The 23,606-nt window shown below is 47.1% G+C and overlaps 1 protein-coding gene across 4 annotated transcripts in view; it reads left to right on the forward strand.

Moving 5' to 3' along the window:
* The window catches only part of LOC100757073 (kalirin), a 528,077-nt gene that overhangs the window by 495,683 nt on the left and 8,788 nt on the right, over positions 1-23,606 (forward strand). For all 4 annotated transcript variants that reach the window (XM_035444595.1, XM_035444596.1, XM_035444598.1 and 1 more), the window contains 7 exons: positions 2,793-2,916; positions 3,966-4,025; positions 17,925-17,952; positions 18,495-18,666; positions 20,061-20,182; positions 20,731-20,862; positions 22,428-22,592. In XM_035444595.1, coding sequence (XP_035300486.1) covers positions 2,793-2,916; positions 3,966-4,025; positions 17,925-17,952; positions 18,495-18,666; positions 20,061-20,182; positions 20,731-20,862; positions 22,428-22,592 — 803 coding nt within the window. The remainder of the gene's footprint in view (positions 1-2,792; positions 2,917-3,965; positions 4,026-17,924; positions 17,953-18,494; positions 18,667-20,060; positions 20,183-20,730; positions 20,863-22,427; positions 22,593-23,606) is intronic.

Raw genomic sequence — 23,606 nt, forward strand, 5'->3', positions numbered from 1 at the left:
GTACAGGTTGTAACTTTTTATTTTTATTTCTCTACTCCCCTGTCACTTTAATATATGTTCATGGTAATCTGTAAGATATTTCTTTTCCTTATTTTGATTGCAAAAACCCTTCTGAACACATTCCTGTATAAAGCATTTTGCACTATTTAAAGAAACCCATATGGATGAAGTCAGGTTGTGCAATATAAAATGAGGAGCCACAATGTTCATCATTGTACCTGTAATGTAACTAATAATTTTAAATGTACTATTTTAAATATGTAAAATAAATTTTCACCATGAGCATGTTTTAATGAGGTTAAAGACTAGTTGACCCTTTTTCCCCATCTCATTATTCTCAGACTTTTGAGTGTGAAAATGATTTTTTTCCTTTCTTTTCTATATTTTATGGGTTGGTTGACTGCATTGGCATGTTTTTCCTGTATGAAAAGTGCCTTTGTTGCTAACTCTTGGACCCTGGCCTTTCCTCTAAACACCCCCCTCAGGATTTTCTCTGACTTCAGAGAAGGGGAATGATACAAAGTCGATGCAATCTGGAGGGCTCCCAGCAGCAGGGTGACCTTGAGGAACTGATGTCTTTGGGTGACTAGCACGGGATGGTGTCAGCCTGCTTTTCTCACAGATCTCCATGCTTCATGCTCACCCATGGGAGGGTCCAAGGAACCAACATGAGATGACAGAGCGGTGACACCAGCTGCTCTGCTTTAGCCCTTCTCTGTCAGGCAATAGAAGCTCCTGATGTCACCTGGCTTCTCCAGGTGACCACAGAAATCAGAAGTGGCCCCAGGGTGAAATCGGCCCTGTGTGTTTTAGTCTAAAGATGCAGATTTCAGAAACCTTGGAGGGAAAGGCCACAGAGCCCTGATGTAGCAGAATCTCACAGAGGTAGCTCTTTAATGGGCAGTGTTCTTGTTACCCAGGCACTGACACCACCTTCCTCCTCACCTTTGGATGTCTTGACCACAGGGTAAAGGGGCAAAGAGAACAGATAGATGCACCCACTAGCCTCTTGGGTTCCTTGTCAGTCAGAGTTTCACAGGGATTGGTGGCACTGGAAGTGAGCAGCTGACTGAATGGGGTATTCACGTTTATCAGCAAACACCCTCACTCCTCCTTCCCTGGGCCTGCATGACCCCAGGGATCAGGAGTGGCGGCGATGCCTACAGGACAAATGTCACAGAAACTATGTCCACATCAGTCACTGGGCTGGTGGCCAAGAGATGGAAGCTCCCCAAACCATGGTGACGTGTTCTTCTGGGAAGGAGAATTTGAAATTGAACCTCCCTGCCACTGGTGCCCCTCTGTACACTATTTTTAACATTTCTCATTTCTCACCAAGCACACTGAGGAGCCCAGAGGGTGGCAATAAACAGGCGTGAATCCCACATGCGTGCAAACACACTCTACCTTCTGCCCTGGAATTCTTTTTAGCAGAGACCTCCCTGACCCCCTGATAGTCCCAGGGGAGTCAGGGACATGGATTTGGGGAATAAAAGACAAGAGATCAAAGTCTGCATTCAAGGGTGATATCCTCTAGGGTCATCTTCCATGTCTGATTCTCACTGGGGTAGAGGAATTGGAGCCAGGTGCTCTGAGACGTCCTGAAATCCTGAATAGCTTATGGTCAGGGGCTGTGAGATAACCTCTGACCTTCAGAAGGACCCCACACACACACTAAGCACAGCATGCAAGAACACAATTGTGGTTGCGTTTTCCTCTTCAGGTTAGTTGTTGAGGATAAACTACATTGGGTTCCTTACACTCCTGGTGACTCTGGAGTGCTGTGGAGGAGGGGCTGGCTATTATAGTTTGAAGTATTTTCCTCCTAAGTCTCACCCGCCTCTCCCTTCATGAAGGTTCTCTTCCTCAAGCCCTGTCTGCAGAGCCCCATATTTAATCAGAAAACATAGAAGGGGGAACACAGGCCTCATTCCATGCAAACCCTGTGACCATGAAATGTAGCTGCTGCTCGGGTCCCTGATGCTGCAGGGTCTGGGCTGCTCGTGACTCTGACAGATGTGGGACTCAAGGGCTCTGCTCTGGGCCTGTCTTCTACAGCTGTGAAGTAGTGTCCAGACCCCAGGACCATGTGAAAGAGCATTGCCACTGTTGCACACACTGGGACTTGTTCCAACAGGGAAACTCTGGCACCTTATAGTGACTGGCAGAGCCCTGTAGTCACAAACACTGAGTAATGTGGAAAACACAGATGGAAGCCTTGCCCTGAAGTATCCAGATATACGAGGGTATGTCGCCACTTTCTAAGGCAACTTGCTCAGAAACCCTGGCAGTTCCCCAGTGCTTGCGAGTGCCATGCCCCATACACAAACAACAAAATGGGAACCTCCAAGTCATTCTGTTGGGTCATATTTATATATGAGGTATTATGGCTTATTTGTACACAATGAAATATATTTCCTTTATCTTTCCTTTTCTATACCCATTCCCTCCTTCCCCATCCACTATACCCTTGTCAAAGCACCACCCCAATCCTTAAAGGCTTCATCCAATGATCAAAAATCTCCCTTGGTTTGGTGACTCAGTACCTGTTTTTTCCCAATGCTGCACTTTACCTGGTACACCTTTCAGGAAGGGTCAGTTCATCCTCACTTCCAGGTGGAGGTGATGTCAGCCCCAGCCACCACAGGAACTGGCACAGAAGGTTTGGGGCCCTGAAGCTGGCAGGGGCTTCCCTGGAGCATCTCACCTGAAATACAATGGTGGTGAGCCCGCCCACCACCTCACTCTGCCCCATCCTGCCATTTTGATTGGTGCATTTTTTGGTATAACAGGAAGTCATGTTCATGGCATACTCTACGCATGAGAAAGCGGGCAGAAGTGGAGAACACGGGTAAAAATGAAGCCACAGGGCCTCGTAAACCCAAGGATATTCTGGGCAACAAAGTCTCTGTTAAAGTGAGTAGGTATTCTGGAACTGGGTCCTCTCATCTATCCCCACCCTGAAGCATTGTCATAGGCAGTTTGGGTGGGTGGGGATTGGGTACTTATTTATCTACTGCCCAGTATGGGGACCAAAGAGGGAGTAGTCTAGCAGGATTTGCATGCAAGATCAATTTGTTTTTTTATTTTTTATTTCTCCTGGCACCGTCAATTCAAGTAAGTACCTCTCGTTTCCTTTCCTTTTGTGATTAAGCAGATGTTTTACTGCAAAATGATCTGCAGCATTCTTTTCTTAGAAATGCAAGATGCTTGGTTCATACTAAATTTCTCAAAGCTGCCCACTCAGTAGCCTAGGTTTGGGAACACATTAGGTTACAGGGTTACCCTCCAAACCCCTGATCTTGTGAAGGCAGAGGTTTGGCACTTCAAGGCTATCCTGACCTTAGTAAAGTTTCATTTCTTTTCCCCAGAGTTCACAACATCACCTTTAAGCCATTACATTCCCTCCCCGAACGTGGAAAGACTAAAGAGGCACACTGGTGAAGCCCTGATTGTTTTTTTGTTTTGTTTTGTTTTGTTTTGTTTTGTTTTTTAATTATCTGTTACTTTGAACTCAGCAACCATGAGCATAGCAGACCCATGGTTTCTCCCACCTGGAAATGTGGATGTGATCTGCCTTGTTTAAGGTGACCCCTCTGAAACGCTTTGCCGGGGGACAATGAAACCACACACTGGTATCTCATAGGTGCTTTGCCTTTCACCACCATCCTTTTGGGGAAAAGAAATTGGGAAGCCCAGCCTTGTTGAAGAGGAAGTTTAATTCCAGCACTCATGCTCCATTCTGTCACTCCCATTGCTCCCCCTGGTATGACAAGAAGGTGTCCACAGTCCCTGCGAAAGCATGCTGCTGCCATGACGACCCACATTCCTCCTGAAAAGTCCCCGGTTGTTTCTCTGCCCCGTTTCCCATGTCCATGCCTCTCTGATATTCTCCTCTCTCTAGCCAAACAACTGTGTTCTAACTGTGTTCTCTTTCTCCCCCCTTCTTCATGCTGCCAACCAAGGAGACGAACAGTTCCGAGGAATCAGAGTGCGATGATCTTGACCCTAATACTAGTATGGAGGTAGAAGCAGCTATGTTGTCCTATTTCCTACAATGATTGCCTTTTCCAGTGTTTTGTAACAGTGACCTTGCTAGAGTCCAGGATAGATCATGCTTCTGTAATGTTAGGGGAACTGCAGGGTGTCCCATCTAAACTAAAGCAAAACAAAACAAAAATTAAATTCATCTCTATTTGGGTAGGAAACTCTACTTTGGTATCTTTTTAAAAACAAAACCTTGCCGGGCAGTGGTGGCACATGCCTTTAATCCCAGCACTCGGGAGGCAGAGGCAGGCAGATCTCTGTGAGTTTGAGACCAACCTGGTCTCAAGAGCTAGTTCCAAGACAGGCTCCAAAGCTACACAGGGAAACCCTGTCTCAGAAAACAAAAACAAAAAACTTGTGCTTCTCTTGAATTCTTGCTTAGTATTTCCATCATTGGAAGTTTTGGCTTTATGTAGAAAACACCCAACTTTATTATTTGAAACATAGAACACATTTCTTTTCATAGAAAATAGTCATAATTGATATTTGGTTCACCCTGAAGTATAAGAGTCACTGGGTGGTTTTGTTTTGTTTTGTTTTGTTGTTTTTCTCCTTATCGTTTTTCTCTCTTTTCTTTCCTCTTCCCCTATCCCTTTTTCATCTTGATCTTCTGGACTCTAGTCCTTCAGTGCTCTGTAGCTTTTCTCGGTGACCTGGCTCCTAGTTACTATGTGCACCAGGTTAAGAACAAAGCAAGAAAGGGTTAACTCGAAGAAGGCATTCCTTTGCCCTTTCCCAGGGCCGGTGGCTACAGCTACCAAGTGAAGAGCCCCAAATAACAGCCTCTCTTCTGGAGCCTTGGTCTAGAGACAGGGAGGCAGGAGCACATGGCAACTTTTCCCACGCCCCAGGTTTGCGTGTGTATGGGCATTGGAACAGCATCCTGCCATCTTGAACATCCATTGCCGAGTCTCTAATTCTAGAAACATGGCCCCTACAAACTCACAAACCCTGGAGAATCAGAGCAAGCATGAGCTAGCTTGCCTTGCCATTTAGACTTTCAGAGTAGCTTGAAATGTCTTTCTCCAGAAGACAATTTAGAATGTCATTTACATGGGATCTGTGTCCCATCCCTAGCAATAGATTAAAAATTTCAGATTTCCTCTATTGCAAAATAATTTCTAAATGTATTTTGACAATTTCACATGTGTATATAATGTATGTATATCACATCTACCCATATTGTTCTTATCCCCCTCCCAGTCCCTCTGAACCCCTCTTTCCCAATAAGTCGAATTCCCATGTTCACAGTTTTTGTTCTATCCTTAAATACCCACTGAGTTTAATTAGGGTTCCTCGGACGAGCATGGATATGGGGTTATTTAGTGGAGCATGAGCAACTTACCTAACAGTGACTACACCACTGAAGAAAAAGAACAACCCCACCCCACCCCCACCCCAGCAGTGACAATAGCTCCTCAGGGGTAGGGCCTTGTGTGCCCCTCCTTCCTGATATAATGGTGTCAGGCCCAATCTTGTACAGATAACTACAGCACCAGCCATATCGAGTCCTCTGCATCCTCCAGATCTTACAAACATGGCTACAAATGTAAATATTTAAAAGACACTGCGACAACACATCCATCTAGCATAACAACAGCAGTAGGTTTCCCCCCAAACCCTATCTTATGCGCAGCCCTAAACTTTTCACCTACCTAGGTAGCCTATTATTATTATTATTATTATTATTATTATTATTATTATTATTTGTCATAACCCCTAAGAAGTCCACCACCAAATTATGAAAGCAATTTAAAAAACCCAAGAGAGACCATGTGGCCTAAGAACAGGTGAGTCAGCTGTGGAGGAAGCCAACTGATTTGAACTGAGCCGGGCTGTGAGTGGTTGAAAATGGGAGCTCTGCCAGAATAAAACAGTGCCCTGTGGGTGTGGGCTCTGCCACAGAGCCAAGTCTGGCAGGTGTGGGTCCGTATCGCACTCCGCTGTGGGAGGAAGTGGTGATGACGTTCACAGCTCAAATGTGTCTTAGCGATGAGGGAGCCAGGGGGCTCCTGACCCTGATTCCCTTGATTTCCTAGGGCAGGCAGCTGCATGCATGGGTCCCTCACTTATCAACGTTCAGATAGAGGTGGCACTTTTTCACTGTGCCTTGATGTGGCTAGCACGTTCTGAAGGATCAGCCGCGTGTAGAGGAAGGCCAGACGGGGAGGGGAGGAGCCAGGTATCTGTGTTCCAGAATGACATTCCCACACCATAAAAGGAGAGGTGGAAACAGAGGGATGTGCCTCTTGCCATCCACTAAGAAAGTTGCTTAGTCTAGTCATGCTCTGTACTAGACTTACGTAAGAAGTACATGGGTGCCCACATGCCCACACTTTAGCCCTGTTTGCAAGTTGAACCCGTTTTTTAAGGTTAGTAATATTCAAAGCTGGGTACTTTCTTTGTGATCTGAGTGAGATGGGCCCCTTCAAGGTGCTACTGGCCACCCAAGCAAAGACATCAGGACGCCTCTGGGGGCAGAAGATTGGGCAGCTACGTGAACAGAAAGTTTTTAAATACAGTCATGGAGGTGCAAAGCTTCCTGTGGGCAGAAAGTTCAGCTAACCCAAACCCTCGATAGGGAATGTGGTTGGAAACTGGGAATGTGCTGGTTGCTCCAGTGTGTCCAAAGCAGTTGTCCCCAGCCCTTGGCATTCTGTGCTGACTCTCCCAAGTGTCCTAGAGCTTTCTGAATGTGTCATCATCCTGATGATAGCTGTCATCTCAGATGCTGGCTTAGCCACTACAGACACAAAGAGCAAGTAGGATCTTGGGCCTCAAACTGCTAAGCATGGGGGATATGAAAATGGAACTTTATTGTAGCAAAGATGGTAGAAGTAAATGGCTGGTAGAGTGTGTTGAAGACCAGTTGAAATCCAGATGGCTGTGCCTCCCCCAGAGGGCTTCTTGGTGCTAGGGTGATGTGTGGGGCCTATTTCCAAAGTCCCCCAGGCCTAACCTTACCTGTGTTTTGGAAGTGTATTGTGTTCTCTCAGTGACCTGAACAGCAGCCCCCTCTAGTTTATACTGAGCCTCTGTTACTGGGACCCCAAAACCTGGTACTGTGCACCCATATGCTTGCTCCATGCCTGGTCTCCAAATGTGAAGTTCTGCCTGACAATAGCATGTTCACCCTGGAGCACACTGTGAACAGACTCGTCTGCCTCCATGAGAATGATATCCGTCCATCTGTCACCAAAACATCATCTGCCTTCTCTCAGCCTGGGGACTGTGTTCCTTTAAGAGACAGTTTCCTGGGGCCTTTACGCCAGATGCACCCTATCCAAGCATATATTTGTCTTGCCACAGTACTTTAAGAAGACGCAGGCTGTCAATGAAAGCAGTTTAAGAGGAGAGTAAAGCCCACTGAATCCTCGGATTTAACTGGCCACTTACATTAAGGGAGACTATTGGCAATGCTATTCATAGCCTTTCCTTCCCCCGTCACAATGCTTGTGGATATTCTCTCTCTCTCTCTCTCTCTCTCTCTCTCTCTCTCTCTCTCTCCTCTCTCTCTCACACACACACACACACACACACCACACACACACACACACACACCATTCCCCACTGCAGGCCATATCACCAGCCACAGCAAGACTGGCACAAGGTCCCTGCATTGCCCGATCAGCGATCAGCGTGGCCATCTCTCCATCTGTCACCACACCACATGGGGAACTGTTTTAAAAATGAACGCCTTGTAGTTCAGCTTTTCCTTGCACTCCCGAAGGGGGGGGGGGAGTGAAGGGGACATTATGTGTGAAAGAAATTCACATGCAAAAGAAAAGCCAAATGAGGATAAAAATGAAACACTAGGGTCTCTTGGGAACAGCCTCTCTCTCTCTCTCTCTCTCTCTCTCTCTCCTCTCTCTCTCTCTCTCTCTCTTTCTCTCTCTCTCTCTTTCTCTCTCTCCTCCCTCCCTCCCTCCCTCTCCACAGCTTAGACTGATGATGGTCGTTTCTAGGCTTAGAGCCACATGGCTGTGTGCCAGCTTCTTCAGTCCCATGACACCCCCCCCCCCCCGTCTACAAGTGATACTATAGGCTAGAGCCAGGGCCCAACTACCCAGGGAGCAGCACCTGCCCCTACCCAGGGCCAGTCTAAGAAATCTGCATTCTTTTTGACAAGGGCTAGATTTCCCTTAGGACTCTCAGGAGGTCCCCACATCCATATCACCTCTGAAAAGCTGGGGAGGTCATTCCTGGGTTTTCACAGCTGCTCGACCCCACATTGTTCCCTGCCTGAATCACTCAATGGGGCTGAAAAGTCTGAACCAATTTGCAGACTTGGGCCTTTATCTCCAAGGATCAGAATTCTCAGCGCAGCTCTTACGTCAAACCTAATTAATTACATGCATTTTAATTTCTTTAATAAAGCTCCATAGCCCTCTTAGCAGAGGTCAGTCCATCAGAGTGAGAAGTTGTGATTCCAAAAAGACTCCCCCCACCCCAGCCACTGCACACTCTGGCCTCTTTTAGCTGCCAGCTGCCAGCTACATAGCTTAGGGAGCTCATAAGTTCCCTAAGCATTGTGGAGAAGGACTCTGAAGGTGCCAAACCAAGACACTTGAAAAGGGGAGGCTAATTGGGGAGGATATTTCTCATCAGGGTTAAAAGAAGATTTTCAACAGAGCCTCAGGAAGCTATGGCTAGCCTGTGCTTTCATTTACTCTTTTCACCACTTTGCAATGGATGCAATGTAAATAAGCATCCTTACTATTGGAAGTGTGGAGTTCAGTGATGGGAAATACCTCTTATGTTGTGCAGCCGTTACCACCTTTCATTTCTGGAACTTTGCCACAATCTCAGACATGATGTGTTTCCACTAAACAACAGCCCCCCTCTCATCTCCCATCTCCCTGGCTCTTTTACTTTTTAAAACAGGGAGATGAAGTACAAAAAGGTTAACTTGGACTGCAGAGGTGGCTCAGCAGTTAAGATCACTGGCTGCTCATCCAGAGGACCTGGGTTTGGTTCCCAACACCCACGTGGTGGCTCACAACTATCCCATAACTCCAGTCCCAGAGGATCTGTGCCCTCTTCTGACCTCTGTGGGTCCCAGGTGTGCATGTGGCACACATACGTTTGCATACATACACACATGCAGGCAAACATGCACACACAGAAAATAATTTTTAAGCTGCAACTTTCCGTTCAAAAATATAGAAGATTGAACTAGGAGGAGGATGGCTCAGTCAGCAAAGTGCTTGCTGTGCAGGCATGAGGACCTGAGTTTTAGTCACCAACATCACATAAAAAGGTGGGCACAGCCTGGTGGTGGTGGTGGTATACAACATTAATCCCAGAACTTGGGAGATAGAGGCAGTTGGATCTCAGTGAATTTGAGGTTAGCTTGGAAGTTCCAGAACAGCTAGGGCTATTGCACAGAGAAACCCTGTCTCTCAAAAAAAAAAAAAAAAGTTGGACACAGTGGCATCCATCAGTAATCCCAGAGCTGAGGCAAACAGAAACAAGAAGATCCCTGGGTTTGCTGGCCAACCAGTCCAGCTGAATCAGTGGGCTTCCAGTTCCATGAGAGACCCCACATCAGAAATAAGTGGAGAGTAAATAAGAAGATCGCAGCATTGATCTCTGGCCTCCACACACACATACACACAGGTGCATGCTCATGAACATGTATGTATACCCATACACACTGATTTAAAAAGAAAAGAAAACTAGAAGATGCCCCAAGGCCGTTGCTCAGTTTCCCCGGTCTCATTACTCCCCTGTCACACACCATCCCGTGGCAGCTCAGAGCACAGCCTTTCCAGGCTGGTTTTAATCTAAAGCACAGGTCCTGGGGGCCCAGAAGGCCTGTCTTCCACAGCCTGCCACCCTGTGTGAATGTGCTGTTCTTTCTGGCTCAACCCAGAGTTGTAGCCTTTGCACTGGTCCTGGCTTCCCAGAGCTGAACTATGATGGAAACAGAAGCCGCACAAAGGCAATGGGACTAAATCAGAGTTTCGGACTCTGGATACTGGCAACTATGTGACCTTGGGCCAGTTAGCTTTCCTGAGCTCTGGGTTTCTCTGCAGGCAGCTCACAGTCCCCAGTATGCAGGCCTTTAGATACTGACACATAGCCCTTTGAACACCACATAGATCTAAGGGGGGATGTCAGGGGACTTGGCTCTGGACCACATCTGCCTCCCAAAGCACTGAGACCATGACAGAACAAACTGGAAGACTGCCGTCTGCTTTTGAGTGGTGGCAGGAATGGCGACTAGGTGGCCACTCGGTTCTGGGAACAGGGTGAGTGTTCAGAACCAGCACATCTTTCCCCAAGAAAAAGAACACAATTCCAGGTCCCTGCTGCCCAAGCCTCAAAGAACTAGCCTGTTTGCTCCTGCCTCAGACACTCTGGCATCCTCATCCCAGACTCAGGACTTCAAAAAAACCTGGCCACACAGATGAAACGTCCACACCCCAGTCGGGCGACTGACCTCCTGGCATTGCCAGTATGTTTCCACTGAAACCCGTTTTTGTATTTTAATAACAGAATTAATGAAAAGAACTCTTTAAAGAAAAAGAAGTGGAGTGACACATTCCTCTCATTTTGACAAAACATTTGCTTTGTAATGTATCTGGTGGATTTGGCAGCCAGACACATGCTTCCTGCCCAGATTTGTTTCGATCCCCTATGAGGACTGATGGATGGTCTGCCGCTGGAGAAGGGACCTTAGCTGAGGCAAGACAGCCCTCCAGCCTGTGATCTGTTTGACCATCAAGGAGGGCACAGTTGCTTATCTGTGCTAGTGTTGACACTGACCAAGTTCCCGGTGTAAACAGAGGAATTGTTTTGCCTCACAGCTCCCGATTCTGGGTTGGAGATGGGGCTTAAGATCATGGTGACAGGAGTGTGTGGGAGAGGAGGCTAGTCACTCATGGTGGCCAGGAAGCAGAAAGGGGAGAATGTCCATACTAGAGGGCTGTCTCCTTCCCCCTTTTTTATTCAGTCTTGTTATCCGGCAGGCTTTGGGATGGTGCCACCCATATTCAGAGCAGGTACCCCCCACCACCACCACCCTAACTAATCCTTTCTGGAAATACCCTCACAGTCACGGCTAGAGTTGTGCTTTACAAATCTCCTGGGCACGTCTCAATCCAAGTTGACAATAAGCATTAACAGTCACCTCTCAGCCGGGCATGGTGGTGCATACCTTTGATCCCAGCACTCGGGTGGCAGAGGCAGTGGATCTCTGTGAGTTCGAGGCTGGCCTGGCCTAACGTGAATTGCAGGACAGGCAGAACTACACAGAGAGATCCTGTCTCGACAAACAAAACAAATAAACAAATCAAAACCAATCACCTCTCCTAGAAAAAGTAGGTTCCGGGAATTAAGATCACACAGCCAGTGAAAGCAGGTCTTGCTATTGGCCTGTGTCCTCATCTTGACCTATGTCCTTCAGGAAGTCTGAATGCAGAGGCACAGGCCCTTCCTTGTTGCACATCTACTTGTAAGAGGAGAATTTCTTCTTCAACAACTTTTATAATCCCTTGACTACTGGGGAAATCGCTGGACTTTGGGCACACCCTTTCCCAGTGACTCAGAAGCACAGCCCTTGCAGCTGGGGAAGAAAGTCTATCTGACATTACTTGGAAATGGCTGAATTGGTTTCTTGGGCCGGCATCATTCATTGTGCTCTTAGTCATGTGTGTCCCAGGGCACCTCACCCTAGTCTGAAGGCGTGGCCCATTTCCTTATGTTGTACACTTATAAGGGTACAAATGCCATTGACCTAGGAGTGTCCCTAAGAGTGTACCATTAGAAGAGACAAAGCCACCACTCCCATTTACCTCCAAACACAAACATTCACGTACTCCCAAAGTTCATCGACAGTCTTGGGGAACATTTCTCAATGATTTACAAGGCAAATCTCAGGAAAAAAAAATCAAGAAATCAATACCACATAGACAGACCAAGTTCTCCAACCACAAATGATTTAAAAAAACAAAAAGATTTGGAGGGAGCTGGAGTTTGAACCTATGTCAGACAGCTTACAATTCCCTGTAACTCCAGCTCCAGGGGATCAAATGCCTCTGACCTAACTGGACACTTCCATTCACATGCATAACACACACACACACACACACACACACACACACACACACTTAAAAAATAAGAAAAAAAAATGATTTGAGGGGCTGGAGAGACACAGTATGCAGTCTGTATGTGCTTTGTGATTGGGTGATGAGGTATTTAGAAAAAAAATGAGGCCAGGTCATTTCAGTTAACAACTGGTTTTCCAGACGGAATCTCACCCTCTTTCTTGGAGTCAAACTCTTGGGCATTAACTGGCAAGAAAAAAATAGGCTCCAGCTCTCTTCAAACTCGGTTTGTGATTCAACACTGGTTGGTATTACCTGTACATTTTCCCTGGCCTCGCTGCGGTCTCATTTTGAAGAAAAAATCCAGAAGAAGGAACTAAGGTGCAGTGGCAATTCATTCTTATGGGCTTGGAAACCCTGCCCGCTGCTGCCCTCTGCTGTTCAAATAAAACCAGATTCCCCAGCAGTCCATCCCTGCCTCCACCATTTTACGCAGCATTCTCTCTCTCCCGCATCTCTCAGAGGGAAGACTCTGTGCATTTTGTATGAACAACATCATGTTCCCTCCACAACCATTCCTATTTCACATTCTAGCTCTCGATGGCTTCCCATCCATCACTTCATGCTGGCAGCCCACCTGTTTGTAAGGAAAGGGGACATTTAATGCCGAGAAACATCTGAGACAGGATTAGAACCTCAGATCCCTGCACATACCAACAATGGTCACTAGACAAGAAGTCCAGGAGATCCAAATTCTAGTCCAGTAATGGAGTGACTTCGGTTAATCTGATTGAAAAACCTTTGACCCATTCTACAAAAGATGCTGAATTCAACGCTGACGGCACTGATGATGCATAAAGCACAGAAAGGTTGTCACCTGCCTGGTGACTGGTGAGCATATTTGATAAAGATAAGATGCTATGATGAATAGCAGCTTGTAACCAGAGGCTCCAGGGTACCTGTCTCTGAAAGAGGAAGGAAGATCGCCTTTGACTGAATCACACAGACTTGGACCGACCAACGGGATTCCCAAGCAAGTCACATGCCCAATTCATAAGAAACAAAAAGCATTCCAGTTTTCTGGGGAAGATGTGTTCTTATCTTACCTCCCCTGAATTAGAACCCCAGCCACTAAAAATTGTCAGTGATTTGACAAATACAGAACACTGCATGCCAAGTTTTGTGCTAAATTTGGAGGCAGTAATAATGAAGACAATGTGGTCCTTGTCCTCGTGGTCCTGGGAGCCATAGAGATCCATAGGTGACAAATCCTAAGTAGACCACTGTGGGAGAACAGTGTCATGGCCATCTCCCATCCATAAGTGGATTTGCTTCAGGTAGAACAAGGAAAGAATCTCCTATGGATTTGATTCACAGTCACAGCTAGCAAAAGCATTGGTGTGGACCTTACCTAGGCCCCTGCTGGAAACAGATGGGACAGAGACAGTCCAGCTGAGCAGGTAGGCCTTTGACATCACTGACAAAGTGCAGAGCTTTCCCCAAGCACCGCCCACTGCACTCCACACAGTGATGGACAGAGTATTGAGCTAATTAAAGACTCCCATAGCCAACCCTCTGTCACTACAGAATTTTACACTTTACTTCCCTGCTTCATTTAGGAGATAGGGATCAGTCATGATGCCTCTGTTTTCCTTCAGGGCTTTGGAGGATCTGAGGTGGGTGTTTGTGAGTAGTTTATCCCAGGGAGTGTTTGTGAGTAGTTTATACTAGTTAGACAAAGCTGCCCAGATCAGGGCTGATACTACACCTGTTGTCCTCCACTGACCAGCCAAAGGACAGAGAACAAAGGTGGGTGGGCTTCCCTGGGTCTGTTCAGATAAGAACCTACAATGAAGCTTCTCCCCAGCATTCCCACTGAATCTACACCCTAACTAGGACATTTCCTTCCTTCCTTCCTTCCTTCCTTCCTTCCTTCCTTCCTTCCTCTCTCTCTCTCTCTCTCTCTCCCTCTTTCTTCCTCTCTCTCTTTTTGTCCGAGACAGGGTTTCTCTGTGTAACTGCCCTAGCTGTCTTGGAACTCACTCTGTAGACTAGGCTGGCCTCAAACGCACAGAGATCCACCTGCTTCTGCTTCCCAAGTTCTGAGATTAAAGGCATGTGGCACCACCGCCTGGCAGAATATTCACTTCTTAAAACAGTGTGTATTCAATAGCATACATGACACAGTTAGTGTTCCATGATGAGAGAGAGGAATAAGACACACTCTTTATGTAGCCAGCTGGGGTTGTTTTCTCATTGAAGTACTGCCTCAGTACAGGCTTTTGAAGCCTCACTTCTCCCTCTGGGGCCTGAGAAAGTAGTTCCGTGGTGGGATACTTGCCTAGCATGCAAAAGTCCTGGGTTCCACACCTTGCACCTGAAGTGTATGTGAAATACAGTAACCTGCCATTTGTTCTGTGGTCTCCTCTGTGAGACTGCTGGCAGGGACTCCATAGCCTTCTCTCTGGGGACTCATCATCATGGTGGGAAGTACAGGCCACCAAACAGTGTTCAGCAGCATTCTCGGGTTCCTTCTCTCCCAGAGTCCTCACTGCAGGGGAATGGAAGAGAGTGGAGTTTAAGCTCTGTTGTCTGTTGAAGGCTGGTCCTTACCACCCATCATACTTAGAATGCAAATGTCATAGAACTCCATCTTTGACACCTGAGTATGGCAATGTGCCTGTCTGTCCTGTTCCCCCCTGGTACAACAACCTAACTAAAGGTCAGCTCAATAAATCTTTACCAACACCAAACAACCCTTCCATGTTGGCATTAAGACTCCCAATTTACAGATGAGACTGAGTCCCACACTGTTTGTTTAAGAATAGTGGACAAGCCAGGTGGTGGCAGCACACACCTTTAAAGCCAGCACTTGGGAGCCAGAGATAAGCAGGTCTCTGTGAGTTCAAGGCCAGCCTGTTCTACATAGCAAGTTCCATGACAGTCGGGGCTACATAGAGAGATACTGTCTGGGGTGGGGAGACGAAGAGAGGGAGAGAGGGAAAAAAGGAGGAAGAGTTGTCTAAACACTATATGCTCTTTTACATACATGCAAAGTAGGGCCTATGTCTTTTTATTTCTGTGTCCACAGAACCACACAGAGATCAGCCACGGTTTCCTAAGTCGAAGGGAAAGCTTCCTATAAGCCCAGCACTGAGTAATCACAATCAATAGCTGGAAATATTCTTAGCCTCTTTTCTGTCTGCCAAAAAACTGATTCGCCTACTTCACCTAAGCCAGGCAGATTAGTGAACGATCTCTTTCACGCCCCCTGCTGGTGCCGTGTTACTGCTGTCATAGTTAACTGATCACCCTGAGTAAAAAGGTTTGCATCCTCACAGAGGAGTCTCTTAGCTGGAAGGCTCAATAGCTTTTAATTTATAACGTCCTTCCATGTGTCACCCATCCACAAAAGCCTCAGAGGCTGGAAGCTGGCAGATGGAAGATCAGTTGCTTTGCACAAACCGGATCATCCACCAGTAGTCCTTCAACAAGGCTGCCTGGTAATTTGCCTGAAACTTAAAAAAAAAAAAAAAAAAAGCTGGGAGGGAGCTGTCCCTCTTAACTCCCAGGACCAACAGATTGGTGTAGCTTCTCTCTTCTGTGGACAGTTAATACAGAGACCCCCGGCTGGTTAGAGTTCTGAGCATGAATAACTGTGGAGTAGTCTACCCTAAATGAAAAGTCTGTATCACACACAGCCTCTCCCCCACAAGGGACAGAAACAGAACAGGAACAGAAAGATGATCAGAGCTGTTGAAGGAGATGGCTGTCAAAAAGAGTCTTCTGGGCACACGGAGTCTCTACATTCACGACTCCACAGAATCAGTGGTTGCCTGCATGAGATCGAGCCAGTCAAAAAGCCAACAGATAGGAGAGGAACCGGACACCCACCCAGCTGAGGAGCTTTGGCAATTGAAGGCTGCTGAAGTAGGGAGAGTCGGTGTTCCTTAGGAAAAATGGCTCCTGGTGGGCTGCCTGTGCCCCAGTGGACGGCCCTGCATAGACCCATGCACGTGGACAGCACTGGTTGGACTCAGTCAGCTATAAAACAGGACATGAAGTTGAGATGTGTGTGTGTGTGTTAAATGCCAACCAGGCATAATGGCACATGCCAGTGACCCTAGCCATTCAGAAGACAGAGGCTAGAAAAGCCCTAGTTCAAAGTCTGCCTGAGCATTTTGATAAGGCCTTTTATCAAATTTTTAAATAAATCAGTTTACAACGGGTTGTAGGCCAGTGTGCTGCCTAATGTGCAAAGCTGTGGGTACAGTCCCCAGTACACTCTTCCCTGCTCTAAACAACTGCACACTGCTTCACACCAATTCAGACAGAAGCTCTCATCATGAGCTCCAGGCATTGACTGCTCTTTCTGTTTTTAAGCTGCTGCAGTCGAGGCGTGGGGGCCACTGAATTAAAGGAGCCCAGGCATTTTCAGACTAGTAGAGGGTACTGCATAAGCCGGAGTTCCCACAGGGTTCCAGAATTAACATTGTAAGGATGCCTACAGCTGATGTCATGAAAAACCCACGTGTAAATGGGCAGTTAGTGTGCAAAAGGGAACCCCAGGAAGGAAAGAGCATCTTCCCAGAGGGCTCCTGCACCTCTCTATATGGAAACACACAAAAATAGAGAATTCACACGAAAGAGGGGTAGATAACTAGGAGATGGTGTGAAAGCCCCACCCGAGCTTTTCTTTCCAGTGAGTCTTCCGCCCTAGTTGGAAGGAAAGAACTTTGCATGGTAGAGTAGTGGAGGTCAGGTGCCCTGACTGAAGGAAGACTGCTGACCACAGGGGAGGCAGTTAGAATGTCACATCTTAGTCTGAATAGAGATTAAGCACTGCACCAGCTAGGCACTTGGTATATGTAACCGTACTCATCTCTGTGATAGCAAGTGGAACTAGGTGTTATCCTTTTTTCATTTTATACTAAAGGATCTTAGTACCAATCGGTGCTAAGCAGAGAGCCTGCAACCACATCAAACAGACCGGTTAACACCTGACCCTCATTTCACCAAAGTGTGGGCCTTTTCACAAGCTGCATCTCATGAACTGGGCTTGCTTTGACTGGGGAGTGGTGATATGGGGCGTGGTGGGGAGGGGAACACCACAGAGAACAGCCTCTTGAGAATGGATAACTTTCCAGGAAGCCTACAGTGGCCTCCTTCGGATGAACCAGGTGTTCTGGGGCAGGGCACGTCACATGTACTGCCACTCCCTCCTCTGACCAGCCATGGAGCCCTAGCAATCATTTGGTGGCCTTGAATCTTCCTTCGATCCCCTTGGGTAGCACAAACACCAGCTGTTTGTCCATCCGCTATGGGCCACAAAGGTGGGACTGGGACCAGATAGACAGTGTGGCTCTACTGTTTTTTTTCTTCAACTAGGGAAGCTCTGCTTAGGGCCAAACAGGGGTGGAAGGGGACCTATGGAAGGAAACCACTGGGTAGGTTCACCACAGTGCCCAGTTTGATTGCTCTCATGTCTTTTGTTTCTGCCAGAAATTTGTGGGGGAAATCATTGCTATGGTATTGATACATTGAATGGGGGGTGTGGGACTGTACATGGAGAAAAGGCAACAGAAAGGAATGGAGAAAGGTAGCCACAGCCTGCCCAGTGGCCATCTTAGACAGAAAGTAATCCTATGCCCTTTGGTGTTGAAGAGGGTGTCTACGACCATGGTCATCCATAGCAGCACAGGGACAGGGTGGGCTCCTGATGTCATTGCCCCAACTGGTACTTGCTTTTGACTCAGTGGAGTCTATCATTTTCTCTTAGCTGTAAAGGTTTAAGCAATTTTCTGTTCTTTTGTGTGTGTTTTTCAGATCTTAAATCCAAATTTCATCCAAGAAGGTGAGTTTTTAAAGGGGATAGAATTGAGAATGTGGGGATTGGCTACATAAATTATATCTAGCTTTAAGATTGGGGCTTTTAAGCAATGATGATATGCCTCTGTATTTATAGACAAGGAGACAGAATTAAGATAAACTATTAAGTGAAAGGAGGCTCCACTTGACTAAATAAAGGAAAATATGTCTGTATAAACCCCAAAGACTGTATAGTAAGATGTTCCCAAATGCCACCTCTTCATTATGCCACCATGGAGCGTTTCCCTGTTTTGTTCTGTTTCTAATTTTGCTGTAAAATAGAGGGGCACAAAGGTGGGCATGGTGGTACATGTCTCGGAGGCAGAGGCAGGTGGATGTCTCTGAGTTTTCAGCCAGCCTCTTCTACCCAGTGAAGAGACATAAAGAGAAGTACACCCTGATCAAACAATGGTAGGCTGAGGGCCATTTGAATCATGATGTCCATCTCTGGGGGTGAGAATACTATGTCTAAGATGACTGTTTTAAGTTTGTGGTGGGTAATGTGAATGTGTATCAATTCCATTGCAGTGGCTCCAGAATTCCTTGTGCCCTTAGTAGATGTGACCTGCTTGCTTGGAGACACAGTGATACTGCAATGCAGAGTCTGTGGGCGGCCAAAGCCCATCATCACCTGGAAGGGTCCAGACCAGAACATCCTAGACACTGACAACAGTTCAGCCACATACACCATCTCCTCCTGGTAAGTGGATTACCCAGTGTTTGAGCCCAGAGCTCCCAGAGGCTGGATTCTGGGTGAAATTATCTCTGGATTACTAGTCACCTCCAAAGTGCTGTCCTAGTGTTTATTTCAGGTTGGCCTTGATTAGGAGAGAGACTGAGTTAAAAGCTCCAGTGTGGGTGCTCAGCCTCTCCCACACTGGAGCACCCTGTGTTCAAGTCTTAGGCACAGCCTCAACTGTCCACTCTACAGCTGGTCCCTTAGCCTGAGCTTCTGGTGGGTGCCAGCATGCTTTGTGTATGTTGCCCAGTACCAGATGGACATATCGAGGCTAACAGGAACCATCTAGAAACATTCTGTGCTGGACCTACAATAAACAAAGTATTATCCTTGAAATCACAGGCCAAGCCTGAACCATAGATATAAAATGCTTCTGTGGCTTCTGCCTTATAGCCACCCTTTTAGATGATCGATCTGCCCAAGGGTTCCCAGGAAGATCTGTCAGAAGTACTGAAAGCTAGCTAACACCCTGGGATGCTTCGTGCCCTTCAGGATGCTGAGAGATAGTGATATGATAAATTGCTTACCTGAGAACTATTTTATGGGGGGGCATTCTAAAATGTGAGGTGCTTCCACACTAGAACTCTGGTTGACTGCCTCCCAAACATTCTGCTAACATGTGCCCCCACACACCCCCACCCAGGAATTCTGAGCATCATTGTGCTTTGCTGCTTACAGCGGACAAGCAATACCAAACTCTAATGGCTCACCTGTCACTTAGAGATATGCCTAGAATGGAGCACATTTCATTGATTAAATTGTTTGTGTGTGTGTGTGTGTGTGTGTGTGTGTGTGTGTGTGTGTGTGTATGTGTGTGTGTGTGTGTGTGTGGTGGGGTGGGGTGCCTTCTTTATTATTTCCAGAAGAGATGCCTGGTCAGGCCATAAAAACCTCATGGGCCTGAGCAGTTCAGTGTGAAAGTCATTGCTGGGTGGAGAACATGTCACACCCCCAGTGATGTGGTCTTAATTACCTTTCTATAGCTGTGAAGAGATGCCATGACCAAGGAAACTTACATGAGAAAGCATTCATTGGAGCTCATGAAAGCTCAATCTGGAAGCTCTACTGCCTTCCAGAGGGTCGTAGAATCCATTGCCAACCAATAGGCTATAGATTTTATTTGCCTAGTTCATATAACATTCCACCCCTATTCTATTCCTTATTACACAATTTGGGCAGTTGGAATAGCCAGAAAAAAATGTCCCCACAAAAGGGAATGGATACAGGGTACAAAGGTAGGTGAGCTGGAGGCATTCACTCTCACCTCTGCACACCGTGCACCACACAGTGTCATTTTACCCATCCCTCAACTGTCCCCTCACTGGAGTCTGAAGGAGATCCATTTAATGTCCTAGTGATTCTGGGGAAATCACCCTCAAGATCTGCAACCTGATGCCCCAAGACAGTGGGATCTATACCTGCATAGCAACAAATGACCACGGATCTGCATCCACGTCGGCTACAGTTAAGGTGCAAGGTATGCTTTGTGTGCTCTGTCTTTTTCTCTCATGCTATTTTAACTGTAGCAAAACACAACAATAAAACTTAGCACTGTAACCAATTTAAGTAGAGAGTTCAATGGTATTGAGGACATGCCCATTGCTTTGTGGCCATCACCGCTACCCTTCCATATTGCTCCTGTTAAACAGTGACCCCAAATTTCTCCCTCCCCACTGACCTGACTGCCCCATTCTGCCTTCCCTATTCCTGCCTTGAAGAATTTACATTGGTCATTTTAAGTGAACATGACCAGGGCACCCTGAGACTCAGGGAAGAAAGGATCCCTCATCAAATTCTAAAGCAGAACCCAGGCTGATGGGAAGAGAAACATGCCTGCTACAAGGGCTTACCCAGTCCTCCAGCGTGGTAGCAGGGCCCATCTCCTAGGCCTCCCTTGGACCTGGAGAAAGGTATGCTACCCCGACAAGGTTATGTGCCACACTTGAGGCACGTTTGGCATGTTTCCAGTGCTCTGGGCTGCTATGGTTCTGAGAAGCAGCCCCGCCCTGCTGTCTGTCTCCACAGGTGTTCCCGCAGCCCCCAACAGGCCCATTGCTCAGGAGAGGAGCTGCACCTCTGTCATCCTCCGCTGGCTGCCCCCAGCCAGCACCGGGAACTGCACTATTTCGGGGTACACGGTGGAGTACCGCGAGGAAGGTGTGTTGCTCTTCTTTTCCATATTTGCTTCAGTAGGTCTTCAGGGCCGTAAACCCGAGACTTCAGATATCCTGCTCGCTGGCCTCAGCCTGGCTCGCGCACCCTGGGAGTTTAGCACAGAAGCCTGGGACTAGGCTGCTGCTGCCTGCGGTTCCAAACGGAAACCTCCCTGGGTCCATCCTGGCCTAGCCGCTAGGTGGCAATGTGTCTTCATTGCACTGTCCTGCTTACTCTACTCAAAACACACAGATAGGCAATTGAGCCCATTTTTACAGAGGAGGAGGCTAAAAAGCAAAGAAAACCAAGGCTGTAGTTAGTAAGGGGCAAGATCCCACTAGACCCCATTCTGTAGCTGGCTAGTCTGTGGTTTCTCCCAGAACAGAAACCATGGTAGGATGAGTTCTACCCCTCCACCACCAGATAAAATCTGTAGCATGTATGCATACAAGTAACTTTAATTGTGAGGAAAGAAGGTAGAAGGGAAGAAAGGAAGGAAGGAAGGAAGGAAGGAAGGAAGGAAGGAAGGAAGGAAGGAAGGAAGGAAGGAAGGAAGGAAGGAAGGAAGTTAGTTTAAGCCAGGTGTGGTGGCGCACACCTTTGATCCTAACTAGCACTTGGAAGGTATTGACAGGCGGTTCTCCATGTGTTCGAAGCCTAGTGTACAGAGTGACCTAGATCACTAGGGCTACATAGTAAGACCTTGTCTCAGTAATAAAATAATAATAATAATAATAATAATAATAATACGATTTAAAAGGCACTTCCAGGCAATTGTACTTGTCATAACGCAGCTCCGAACCACATTCTGAATGGCCCAGTTGAACTGAAAGCACCTGTTTGCCCACCCCACCAAGATCGCTTGTTTTACTTTGCTTTCCATTACCTATCATTATCTCCAGTCTTCTTTTTTTTATTAAGCAGGTGCTTAATAAATAAATGAATAAATAGTTATGAAACTCTTTATTTCAGCCTTTTGCTTAAGCTGTCTGCAGCAGGGTGCTCAGGGCCAGCACAGGTGTGACTGCTGAGCCGGGGACCTGCTTCACTATTTCCGAGTTCCACTGAAACTAAGTTCTCGAAGACAAACTGAGGCTCCATTTCTTCCTCTGTCAAGTGCTCCCTCCTCCCTTGGGTTTCTGTGAACTTTAACTGGAGTTAAGGGGAGAATCGTGCCATGCCCTGGAGTGTTTTCACACACATATATGCTCCCGTCCGTGTAAATTTTTTTTTTTTTGGTTTCAATTTCCAGAGGCATGTTTTTCTCTCATTTTGTTATTTCCTTGTATTTTCTTCCAGCCTGATCACGCTGCCACATATTCCCTTGTAAAGTCATGCTAGCTTTTCAACTAGCACATTTGAGAAGCACCAGAGTCCATAGGTCAATTTCTTGCACAGCCTTCATGTAATGTCATTTAGGAAACTGGGCCTAAATCCCCCACTGCAGACTTTTGGAGCCTGACAGCGACCACACTGTCCTTCGAACCGATTCATATCTTTGTTTGCTAAAGGCCTTGGAAACAATGTCGCTTTAACTCTCTCTCCCTCTCCTTGGAACTGCCTGATAGGTTCCCAGGTCTGGCAGCAGTCTGTAGCCTCGACCTTGGACACTTACCTCGTCATTGAAGACCTTAGTCCCGGATGCCCTTATCAGTTCCGCGTCAGTGCCAGCAATCCTTGGGGAATCAGCCTTCCCAGTGAAGCTTCAGAATTTGTGCGCCTTCCGGAGTATGGTGAGTCCCAACAAGCCCAGAACAGCTAGCCAGCAGAAACAAGGCAGTGGACCACTGTTTAAAAATCATTGGTGTCTCTGACCCCCATTGGGAGGTATCTGGGGCTGCATGATGGCTTCCATCAGGCCACCTTTGAGAGACCAGATGGAGTGTCTCCAGGAGGTATATTGGGGCCATTGCTGACTTTGGGCTTTCTGGGGTTCCTCAGGGGAACCTCAAGGCACAAGCAGGAGACCTGTGTCCCAGGGTGCTCTCTGGCTTTGGCCCTTGTCTGAGATCTGTTTTGGAATTCAACGTCTGTTTTCCTCTGGGTGCCTCTGGCAGGCATCTACTGAACACAGGACTGCTGTGTGTTCCACAACATAGAGAAAAGCAACCTGGATGAAGGACTTCACTACCGCATGCAACACTGATACTAATCCCATCCTTCTAGAATTTAGTTTCCAACATGGATCTATTTTATCCACATAAAACAGAAATTGGCTAAGACATACACATAACTAGAAATGAGTGTTTTACCAGGGCAGTTCTTACTTTGCCCACCTTGCTCTCTGACCCACCTTGCCTGCCCATCTTGGTCGCACAGACTGAAGAAATATCCCATGGGTGACACTTTAGGCAGTGCACAGAAGTGGTGTGTGTATGCTGAGGACAAGAGAGGAAAGTGTCACCATACTTAAAAAACAGCAGACCTGTGTCTCTGTGGGTTAAAGGAAGTCTGGAGTCCCCATAGGGCCTTGGCCAAGAATGCCCTGCAGTCCCAGGTCATGGTCAGCCAAGTCCATTGCTTGCCCGTGATCTTGACTTGTTCTCACAGGGGTGTGACTCTCTGGAAAATCGTGGCCCTGGATCCACATGTCCTCAGAATTCATTGTGGACATGTGACCAGCTCATGCTCCAGGAGAGCTGAGGTGACTGACCAGTGTGAGTCTGAAGAACTGAGTTGCTGATACAGTTCCCTTCTTTCTAAGCCACCAACTCAATGTGGCTTGGATGGCCACCATTTTTGCTTTG

Source organism: Cricetulus griseus, chromosome 4 (genome assembly GCF_003668045.3).
Source record: "Cricetulus griseus strain 17A/GY chromosome 4, alternate assembly CriGri-PICRH-1.0, whole genome shotgun sequence".
Lineage (NCBI taxonomy): Eukaryota > Metazoa > Chordata > Mammalia > Rodentia > Cricetidae > Cricetulus > Cricetulus griseus.